Consider the following 12,023-nt stretch of genomic DNA (forward strand, 5'->3'; position numbering starts at 1 on the left):
TAAATATAAGAATTTTTAAAATTCTAGTAAAATTATTAAAAGACTTTGAATGCAGGAATCACTAAAACATATGAGAAAAAAATGTCCTGATGACGGAGTAAGCGCCGAAACGGTGATAAAAGATAAATACTCACGTGTTGTTATTAAACTTTACCATGTAAAACACATAAGAAAATACAGGACTATAGCAATTGTTTAACTGTCTGATAAAAGGTCAAGTAAGAAGATAATTCATAAGAATAAAGCAAACAAAAACACATGTAAAGCATTGAAGCAAAAATGCATTTATTGATGATATCAGCAACAAAATGTTATAACAATATATTAACAACATGTAATCATTATTTCATTCTGTCCAACACCTGAAAAATAATGTCATTCAGGCAAAATACAGGATTTCAAAAGAAAGACAGAAATAATTTACACAACACATATAACAAGCATTTTTGATGCATATAACTGACTCCATGCCAAAAAGTTATAACCATCAAATATAGACTTACCAGGGGCCTAATTTATTATGTTTCCAAGTAATTACTTACTTACTGAAATTGGTATGATGCCCTTTAGATATCCTCTATGTGTCCCAAGTGGTTATACAGAAATGCAACTATGTGATAAGGGCAGTTTTAACCCTTAGCCTGCTGGCGGCAAGTGATTCTGCCTTTGCGACCAGTGCAGACCAAGATCAGCCTGCACATCCGTGCAGTCTGATCATGGTCTGCACTGTTCGCTATTCAGTCAGTAAATTTTTAGTAAACACCCCTTCAAATGATAAATGGTACTGCCCATATTGGAAGATGGACCAGTCCATTATAGAAATTTAGCATGGTAAGGGTTAATAGAAAGAGATGGAGTGGTATATAATATCCTAATAATAACTGTAATACCATACAGGAAGAACTGCCAAAATAATGCCTCATTCTACAGTTACGTGCCAAGTTAAGTTCTGCAAACATTTTTTTTTCCCAACAAGCTTACATTTATTTCTAACTTTTATAAAAGTCATATCTATTAGAATTGTAAAAAAGATGTATATCTTGAACAACTTAATACATGTACACAATACTACAGAAAAAAAACATACCTTTGCAATGAAGTGTTGTACTCTTGCAAAATGGTTCGTTTTTTAATAACATTTTACAAATAATCTTTCTTGATATAGTGTTTTCTTTTTAATATTTTGGTGAACTGTTAGATTTGAAACAGTGTTTACAAAAATAATAGAAATATATGTAAGTCTAAGGAAAAAGATGTTTTCATTGTGAGTTTGTGAGCTTTTATTTAACATATAGATCTACATGTAGCTTGAAAATACATTGCCTTTCATGACATGTTTTACTTTGGATGTGCAAGCTGTAATTTGGCATATAGCTTGGAGATTATGTAACATTAAGAATATCAAAAAGAATTTTGTTAACTCTGAACTTATGAACTTTAACTTGGCACCTTGAAATTAATATGCTGACATAAAATGTCTGCGACATATTTTCATTTAGATTTTTGTTAAATGTACTGTGCAAATTTCAATAAGTAAGCTCTTTCAAAATAAGCAAAAACTAAATGCACATTGGTCCCATCTCAACCAAAGTAGTTACTGTGACATATAAATACCGAGTTCAAATTTACATCAATGACACATAAAGGGAGAGAACTCTTAGTGACCATCAACAAATTATGTATTCTCTGTATGCAATTTTGGCATTTTCTGATTTTTTATGAAAAGTCATGTGTACATGGAGCTCTCTCTACATCTGAAGAATTCCAAATTGCCTAATAAAAATACATAATCACATGGTACTAGCAGAGTTTTAAATTATAGGTCCACTACCCTAGTATATCACATGTAGACTGCATGATTCCTACGGTCATCGTTATATGAAACGTTTTGAGGACAAATGCAATGTCTTGACATATAATGCCACTGGCAGAGGTATTGATTACCATATCCTAACAACATCATTACATGAAGCATATTGTAAATGCACAAAGAATAACAATTAAACATACTGGTTCCAAGCTTCTCCACAGATTCACAGTCAGGTCACAGAGTCATAGGCAACGAGTGTTGGTTTCAGGCCTCACTTCATTTTAATAGTAATTCCCAAGAACTATGATTGGTGCAAGATTTCATAAAGGAACATAACACCCTTAATACAATGGCACACAGAACCTAGGACAACTCACATATTGGTTCCAGGCCTTCATTTCAATACTTGTAGATTTTAATACAATGGTTTACGGGTGCCTGAGACAACACTTATATTGGTTCCAGGCCTTACTGTAGATACTTGTACACCTTGATACAATGGTTCCCGGAGTCTGAAACAACGACTGTTCCCTCTGGTGTAATGGCTAGTCCTTGTGGCCCATACAACGGGTCTGCAGATGTGTTTACATAACTCAGGAATGATCCATTACTATCAAATACCTGAAAATAAACAGAATATTATATTCAAAGTTTTATTAGATCATAGATATTAAAACTAATAACAATCACAATGACAGATATAATTGCATTTAAGTTGCACTGAGACAATTTAGATAAGGCAACTTTCCAGCTTTTAATGGTTGAAGAAGATCCAAGGTGCTCCTCTCTGCAGTTTTTTAGGCAAGGGCAGACATTTTGGTTACAGGCAGAACCACTGACATTCCACAACCAATGTATGGCTTCTATACAAGATGGCCCCAGCAGGGCCTGTAAGCAGTCTTAATCACTAAGCCATGAAGGCAGTTTTCATATTAAACTCTGACAGATTTAGAAAATATCATAGCCTATATTCTTACAAAGGGGAATAACTTATGAAGACTTATTCGACAGCTCTGAAGAGTTATCAAATGAAACAGACTGAATCGATCTTCATCAGCTTATTTTAATTTGGTGCACAAGTAAAGTGGCCCAAGAAAAAATTACCAACATACAGTGAATCATTCATCTAGAAACACTTTATGACATGTCAACATTTTGGTATTGATTTAACCAAGTCAGATAAAGTTAACCTTGAAAATATTGTTTCTGGTATTGGGTGTCAGTCTAAATTTCCACATGGATTAATCAGCACAAATATAGCTCTGAACATCCATCAAGTGTTTCATGAGAGCTCTGACAGCCATGTTTTTTTTATCTATTGATTTAAGTAGTCTATAGCTAATGGTAGGCATTATGTCACCTTAATTCCAGAGTGCCATAAGTCCACTTTTGGCAAAATTGAGATTTTAGTGCCATTAGGTACATCTCTATGACATCTGTTGGATGGTGAATTTGCGGCCTTGTAGAACAAACATAAACAGGCTAAATTTTAGTTCAACAAGTTTATAAGTAGTGTAAAGTCATTGACACTCAAATCTTTAAACGCCGTTTCCCAAAACTATCAAAAAGCAAGTTAGGCATTAGGGAAATAAGGCGACGATTATGGAAAAATACAGTGGCCACAACTCTGACAGTAAAGGCTGAAGATGTATACATGTAGTTACTTAGCAAGTTTGGTTGAAATCTGCTGAAAACACAAGTGTCATGTACCCATAACAAAATGAACAGAACCATATCTGGAATTTAAGGCCCATAACCCTGACAGTATAATAATTAAATATGGCTGGTTCAATACAGAAACATGTCAGTACAGTGTAAGTTTGGTTGAAGTCTGTTGAAAAAGTACCCCCAACAAAACATTAAATTAAATTTGTCAGTTAGTAATAATGAAATCTGACTGATTCATATAATGAACTGCTGCCTTGGGGTCATATAACTACAGTGTATGTTTGGATGTTATCGTTTGATAAATGGCAGTGTTACAGTTTCCACAAATAAAGTCTAAGATAATGGACTCCGAAACAAGTTTAACAATAGGCTTAGATCTGCTAAAACTACAGAACTTTGGAACCCGTTATCTCGAATTCCAGTGGATGAAGCGTTTTAGTTCAAAATAACCAAAATCTGACTTAAAATGATATTTTGTGCACATATTTTTGGGAAGGGACTTGAAAGTTTATGTTTTCGAGATGGCCGGAATTTTGAGATAAGCAAGTTCCAGATATCGAGTTTCAACTGTATACTCCTCACTTTAAAAATAACTACAATTCAAGTCAGTACCTGTATCCTCGAATTTCCCCAGTCAGCAACCAGAATATTTCCATACTCGTCTACTGCTACCCCTGTTGGTGCATTAAACTGTCCATTACCCTCACCATTGGACCCAAAACTGAACAAGAAGTTCCCTTCACAGTCAAACACTTTTATACAATGGTTGTGAAAATCTGATACTATTATATCATTGCTTGCATTGACGGCAACATAATGTGGTCCCGCAAATTGATGGTTACCATTTCCCCGTGACCCAAACTTTGACAACAGTTTTCCGTTCGACTGGAATATAAATATAGTACTGCCCTTGTTATCGACAACTATAATGTGTCCATTTCTGTCTACTGCAACACCTTTTGGTCCCAGAAGTTTTCCTGTTCCGATTTTATTAAGGTATTTGCCATCAGGGGCATAAATACTAATCCATTTGTTGTCATAGTCTGCTATCAAGTAGTTGCCATTAAGGGTAGTGGCAACCCCTGTTGGCCTCTGCATTTTGCCAGCAATTCTACCAGGTGTCCCAAATTTTAATTTACAATCACCTGATAGTGTGAAAACTTGAGCAGCTTGATTGTTACTGTCAGCTACCAATATCTTATTATCTATACAACAAACTCCTTGTGGATTTGTAAACTCTCCCTTATTTCGACCTTTGACCCCTACTCTCCATAAAAGGTCATCTTCAATCAAATTGCTTTTTCTATGTGATCCTGACCTTGAACTTGATGGTCTTTTGGTCCCTTTTTGTTTGACTGCTGCAGTTCTTGGAATTTTAGAATGGCTGCCAGAAGCTTCTCCATGGTCTTCAACCCCAACATTAACAGCCTTGACCTTGAATGGTGACCCTTTTATATGTTTACCAAATAATTTGATAAACATCATGTAATTGTCTTCCCTTGGTAATAAATAGACTAGTTCATAAGTTCCATTCTGTTGGTCCGTTATTGCGGGAATAATTCTATCACCATTGGTAGCTTGAAGCTCAGAATCAATCAATGCTTGACCTACTTTCACATGATCACCATGGCAATCTTTGGTTGTTATAATGATTACACCAGGTTTATTTACATAAGCGTGTCTAAGTCCTTCACCAGTTGCTGTGGTATTATAAGCTATGGCACTATTATTTTTAATATAACCTAGTGTTCCGAGGGATTTCTTTAAACCTTGGCAATGAGCTGTATCAAAGCCTACAAAGTCATTTTCTTCTGGTTCTGTTCTTGTCAAACCTGATGCATATTCTTGAAGTTTACCAGACATTTCTTTCTGTAGAAGTAAAACCTCGGTATCACTTCCATTTTCTAAAGTATCTTCAGTGAATTCACAACAATGATTAATTTTTGTAATCACATTGTCTAAATTTTCTTTCTGGTTCATCAAAACTTCATGTTTCTTATTGTATATTGTATTCAAGTCTTTTAAAAGTGTTTCTTTTCTTTCATTCATAAAACGTACAAGATCATCGAAAGTTTCTATGATTTTACTTTCTGCTATTTTTGTCTGACTAGTCAATGACTGTGATACTTCAGCAATGTTATTCATGGCATCTTGTATAAGAGGAATTTGATCTTTGGCACCAGTAATCAAATTCGCTAGTGTGGATTTATGTTCTTCTATGGCTTCTTGTAGAGATATGATATTATGTCCAATATGCTCCACTGTAGTGCAGTCCTTGCAAACTCCAGTCTCACAAGCAGTGCAGTAAAACTGAAATATGTAAAGAATAAGTATTTTTATTTGTTCAATTAAAGTTAAGGGCCTCCTTTGAACAGTATTTCTGTCGAGTTACCATAGTCACTTTGCCGAACTACCACTGTCAAGTTACCATAGTCATTTTGCCTAACTACCATTCCAGGAATTTGTACCAGTACTCATTTGTACTAGAAACTGATAATTTCCTCACATGAATCAAGAGGTTGGGAACCAGTAATTTCAAATATAATTTAATGTCTTTTGTCAAATTGCCATAGTGAACATTTGCCTCCACAACAGATCAAACTTTTACCTCTACACTGGTAGACAGTCTAACTAATGAGCTAACTGTGAAGTCCAACTTTTAAACAAAATTGTAGTTTCAAAGTACTTCAAACAAACTTTATTTCAACAGGCTAACAGATCCACCAGAAAATACACTATCAGAAAGTTATGATGACATAATTTATATGTATTTCTAGGTGATATGCTACTATTTTTTCAGTTTGGTTAAAATTTAAAAACTTTGTCTTTACAAACTTGTTAACAGATAGAAAGATGTATGTTGTTTCAACTTTTGAATTTTCAGAGAATATAGAGCACACAGATGTAAAAAGTTAAATGAAATTATATTTTCAGTCTCCATTTTCGTAAGATTTTAAACAGTTACACTTGTGGTTTTAACTTACTGTGAAATCATTAATATACGTGGGGGGGGGGGGGGGGGGCTAATTTCGTGGATTTCGTGGTTTAGTCAATCTATGAAATTTAATCCCAATGCACAAGTAAAATTCCCATTCATTCAATGTTCAAAAGTTGAAATCCACGAATTCATAAAAAAGTAACATGAAGATGGACTGTGATTACCTCCCTTCAACCTCACCTGTAGAGCTTGTATCATGGTTCTAATATATACATTGACTCCTAAATTTTGGAGTAGTAAGAACATGTCAGAATACAGGGGCTGAGAATGGACAACAGTCTCAAAAATCAAGCATCATACTGGCTGACTCTATATATAAATTTGAAATTGACTAATAGTAAGGCAGGACATTGAAACTGATCCCCAAATTCAAGTTTACACCTTAGACACTGTATATAAAAATCAAAAACTGAACCATTCCGGTAAAGTTAATCTAACTATACCTGTAAAGAGTTGCCATCATGGTTTGGACAGACTAGAGTAGATTCCTCACTCTCGGAGGAAGCGGAACACACTGGAATACTGACTAGTTCATGTGTACTCAGATTGTCATCGTCTCTATGCTGCTGTGCACACGTCTCGCATAAACTCTTGTCACAGGTTGAACATCGGATACAGAGTCTTGCACTCTCCGTACCACAAACACCACATGTCTCTGTTCCTAGAACATAAAACAGTAAGTATGTAAATGAATCATTATTCCAGTATGGCTCTTATGTTACATTGTATGAAATCAGCCTGTCTATCTGATCTGATACACAAAGATCAGTCCAAGAACACTGAACCAGCTAAGAATATTTTGGTAATATTAAAAGGCTTCAGAACAAACACAAATGAAAATGTCGGTATTTATCATTATTATACCTCACATAAATATCCAATGCAAATTTCCCATTAGTTTAACTTGAATAATATATCATATTCCCCAGTAATTTTATATCTCATGCGCAAAATCGTTATTTTCAGTTTCTGCGCATGTGATATGATACATAATTTCATATCACCTGCGCAAAAGCGCTATTTTGTTTTTCTGCGCATGTGATATTATTTTTTCATATCTCCCGTTGAGTGATTGATACTTTTGCACTGAGTAAAAGACTGAGACGTTAACTTTTCAGAAGATGTGCTTTTATAATTTAGGATTAAATTTCTTTCATTTGCGAACCCGGCCGATTTTTCTTTTATTAATGATTTGTTCTACGTGCCAAAAATTTCGAAAACAACTTTTTATCAAATATTGAATCGAAACTATTTCCATGAGATTGGAAATGATCTAACTAAGAAAATAAGTGCTCACACATATATGTTTCGTTTAGAAATAATATAGTTATCGCCGTTTTTCGAATGTTACTGCTAGCGATTTCAGCAGTGTGTCACAATGTTGAAATAATTATGCGCATAAACATAGGATTCAGCGATATGCAAACGTCTCGACTAAATCTATCAAAAATGTCTTATTACACAGAAGAGTTGTCACCCGAGTGCTAACAAGTAAGCACTCCTTAATTCAGTCTCCATGTTTTGGTAACTCATTTTTAACGTTAGATAAATCATTTAAATCATTATGTTGATTTTACAGTAAATGTTTGACCTTTAATGTCATTTCGGTATAATAAAATAAATATTGCATTCCTGAGAGGGTGATATAAAAAATGTTCATCCCTCGAAATATGAATATAGACCTCGGCTGGCGCCTCGGTCGATATTCATATATCTCGTGGTGAACATTTTTCATATCACCCTCTCAGGAATGCAATATTTATATAATGTTTAGCCTGAAATTTAGACCTTTACACCTTTAAACATGTGAACACCAAACATTCAATACACCGTAACTTAAAAGTAAACCTACAATGCTGAAATTATATTGAGCAGATCAAAAATAACCAAGAAAACACATTCTGTACCAGTTTAGACTTTTATGTCTTTTTCAAAAATAAACAAATGACGTCATATCCGTTATGACATCAATGTGACAAAAAATGCAAATAATGAGTAGAAATTTGTATTATTGTACATATAGAAACGGATCATATAGACTAAATAGTCTAAATTTCAGACATAAAACAGTGTCCAGTATTAGGGCCCTAGGCTTTGGTCAGGAACCAGCAAATGATTTTCAATGAATCATATTAAAAAAATATGAGCCACGCCATGAGAAAACCAACATAGTGGGTTTGCGACCAGCATGGATCCAGACCAGGCTGCGCATCCGTGCAGTCTGGTCAGGATCCATGCTGTTCACTAACAGTTTCTCTAATTCCAATAGGCTTTGAAAACGAACAGCATGAATCCTGAACAGACTGTGCGGATGCCCAGGCTGGTCTGGATTCATGCTGGTCGCAAAGCCACTATGTTGGTTTTCCCATGGCGTGGCTCATATGTGACAGCTAATAATTGCATTAAAATGAACATAAACAGAATGAGAATACAATACAAAATGAATTTCATGCAACTTAGTATGCGATGACTATAAGAGAGATGATATGCAAGTTGTGCCACAAGAAGATGTCTACACTTCAAACAGGTAAAAATGATACATTCTTCATGCAGTCCCTAAAATTATCTAAGAAAGTTCATGCCTAACTAGAATAAGATAAATTTATATCTCACTAGAAAAAAAGTTTTTTTGCCACACTAGGTAGACAGAAGTTTTGCTTTATAAAAAGATAAAATTTTATGCCAAACTTATGTTTGCTGGAACACACCTTTTTGATCAGGCAAACACCTAGTCCAGAAATGTCCCTGTTTTGATGGTTTGGATTGACACAAGCCCCCTAGCAGGTTCCCTAATAAATAAAAGTTAAATTTTCTCTGTTACTTTAATTAAATCCATGAACAGTCATATGCTTTATTGTTTAGGGCATGCAATAAACCTTCAGAGTAAAATTATCTTGAAACATTCAACTTAATATTATCTTGAACCAATCTGAGCACCCAATATAACATATACTTAAGGGGCCCTCCAATTATTATGTTCATATTGGCTCAAAATATTATGTTGTCTGCTCAAGATAATGAATAAAATGTTTGATGAAATAAAAATCTTTCAAAACAAGAACAACCTTACACAAATGAACATGACAAATGCAGTTTTTATTCTGATTATTCATGTTTTTATGATTCTGCACACAGTATGAGTTAAGCAATATGATTGTTTAGCCATTCTGTAGCAAAACAAGAGCTGTCACAGGAGACAGCCTGCTCGACTATTTCGATGCTGGATAGTGAAACTGGGCACATCTGAGGAAACTGGAGCTGTCACTGGAGTGTTTAATGACTCCAATGGTGGATGAAGATGCACAATAGCCCGAGTCTATGTCAAAAATGTTAAGTAATAAGAGAGGTAAAGATAAAGTGTATCAAAACACAATATAAGTATATTCTAAGCAAAAAGGGGCATAATTCATTAAATACATTTGTATTGGTGAGTTATGCATGTTATATCATATGGTGTGGGTGATGATGTGGAACAACTACTTCAAGTTTGAATCAAATGCATTTCATAATAACTGAGATATAGTGAAAATGCATCAAAATTAACCTAAAATTCTAAGTAAAAGGGGGGAAAAATTCATGAAAATTTGTGCCACAGTTATGCATCTCGTGTCATATGATGTGGGTGATGATGCTGAACAACTATTTTAAGTTTGAATCAAATCCATCCAGTAATAACAGAGACAGAGTGAAAGTGCATCAAACCCTTAACCTGAAATTCTAAGTAAAAGGGGGAATAATTCATGAAAAAAATGTGCCAGAGTTATGCACCATGTGTCATATGATGTGAGTGGTGATGTTGATCAACTATTTAAAGTTTGAATCAAATCCATCCAGTAATAACAGAGACAGAGTGAAAGTGCATCAAACCCTTAACCTGAAATTCTAAGTAAAAGGGGGAATAATTCATGAAAAAAATGTGCCAGAGTTATGCCCCTTGTGTCATATGATGTGAGTGGTGATGTTGAAATACTATTTTAAGTTTGAATCAAATCCATTCAGTAATAACAGAGATAGAGTGATGGTGCATCAAAACTTTAACCTGAAATTCTAAGTAAAAAGGGGGAATAATTCATGAAACATTTGTGCCAGAGTAATACACCTTTTGTCATATGGTGTGGCTGGTGATGATGAAGAACTGTTTTCAGTTTGAATCAAATCCATTCGGTAATAACAGAGATAGAGTGAAAGTGCATCAAAACTTTAACCTGAAAATCTAAGTGTAAAGGGGGGATAAATAAAAAAATATTGGTGCAATAGTTATGGCCCTTATGTCAGATGATGTGGGTAATGATAAGAAATAACTATTTTAAGTCTGAATCAAATCCATCAAGTAAATACAGAGATATGATGAAAAAAGAGAAAGTGTTAAAAAACTTTAAACAAGGTGGGGACGCGGAAAGACGCCGACACCGGGTTGAGTAGGATAGCTCTCCTTATACTTCGTACAGTCAAGCTAAAAACTAGAACTGTCACAGGAGTGACGAATTATACCCCCACAATACGGCCTTGTCACAGAAGTAAGCCAATGTCAGTCAAACTTGTCCTATATTTGATGATGTTACACCTGTGTATAAAAATTTATTTAAATCTGTCAACCCTTTCATGAGTTTGGAAACCATTAGTTTGGCAAATTTTAAGTTGGAAAGGGCCCATAACTACGTTAAACAAGAGCTCAGCCAAGCGAGGCAATATACGCCTAAAGGGTTATATCAGAGGAGGATGGGAGCAAAATTTGACTGTTGAAGCCCAAAGGATAGGAAGAAATAAAAAAGAATCAAATCAAAGTCCATAGAAAAAAAAAATTCGACGTCCACAAAAAAATCCTAACCAGGTACAGATATGTCAAAATACACCTAAAAATTGGAGGTATTGTACCATAAAGTGGTCTCGGGTTTTTGAACCCTACGGGTTACAAAAAAGGCTATTTATAGTATCATAAAAAGGAAGTAATTCAAAAAACAAAATTACTGTAAGTGAACAAAATGGAGATCTGCCAAAAAAAAACAAGAGCACTGGAATGCAGAGCAATATACACACGCAACAAAGTCATATGACCTTTGATGCCTAAGTGTGACCTTGACCTTGAAGCCAGCCATCCGAAACATGTGCTCTGCAAATCATCTTGATGTGGTGAATATTTGTGCCAAGTTTCTTTTAAATCCTTTAAGCAGTTCAAAAGTTACAGAACGGACTCGAAAAAACTCATATGACCTTCGACCACTAAGTGTGACCTTGACCTTGAAGTGAGCCATCCAAAACATGCACTCTGCATGTAGTCTCGATGTGGTGAACATTTATGTCAAGTTTCTTCGAAATCTTTCAAGGGGTTCAAGAGTTACAGAGCGGACACGAAATTGCTAACGGACAGACAGAGGGAAAACGGGAGTATAAGATAATACGTCCCTTTGGGCGTATAAAAATGGTGGTTTGTAGGCAAAGTCAAAATTGAACTGTATTTTATGAAGTTACACCAGTCCTGTGTACCAGAATTTATTTAAATCTGTCAAGCCTTTCATGAGTTATTGTCCGTAAACGAGTTTGGCAAAT

At 34.9% G+C, this 12,023-nt stretch overlaps 1 protein-coding gene across 9 annotated transcripts in view; it reads right to left on the minus strand.

Annotated features, from left to right (window-relative positions):
• Positions 1 to 261: 261 nt before the first annotated feature.
• The window catches only part of LOC123556943 (tripartite motif-containing protein 2-like), a 79,934-nt gene continuing 68,172 nt past the window's right edge, over positions 262 to 12,023 (minus strand). For 8 of the 9 annotated variants that reach the window (XM_045348046.2, XM_045348049.2, XM_045348048.2 and 5 more), the window contains 4 exons: positions 9,185 to 9,265; positions 6,920 to 7,137; positions 4,091 to 5,788; positions 262 to 2,431 (listed from right to left, as the gene is read on the minus strand). In XM_045348046.2, coding sequence (XP_045203981.1) covers positions 2,279 to 2,431; positions 4,091 to 5,788; positions 6,920 to 7,137; positions 9,185 to 9,265 — 2,150 coding nt within the window. In that variant the 3' untranslated portion in view covers positions 262 to 2,278. The remainder of the gene's footprint in view (positions 2,432 to 4,090; positions 5,789 to 6,919; positions 7,138 to 9,184; positions 9,266 to 12,023) is intronic. The other variant, XM_053543266.1, reaches the window with a different exon arrangement.

Source organism: Mercenaria mercenaria, chromosome 5, assembly GCF_021730395.1.
Source record: "Mercenaria mercenaria strain notata chromosome 5, MADL_Memer_1, whole genome shotgun sequence".
NCBI classification, from domain to species: Eukaryota; Metazoa; Mollusca; class Bivalvia; order Venerida; family Veneridae; genus Mercenaria; species Mercenaria mercenaria.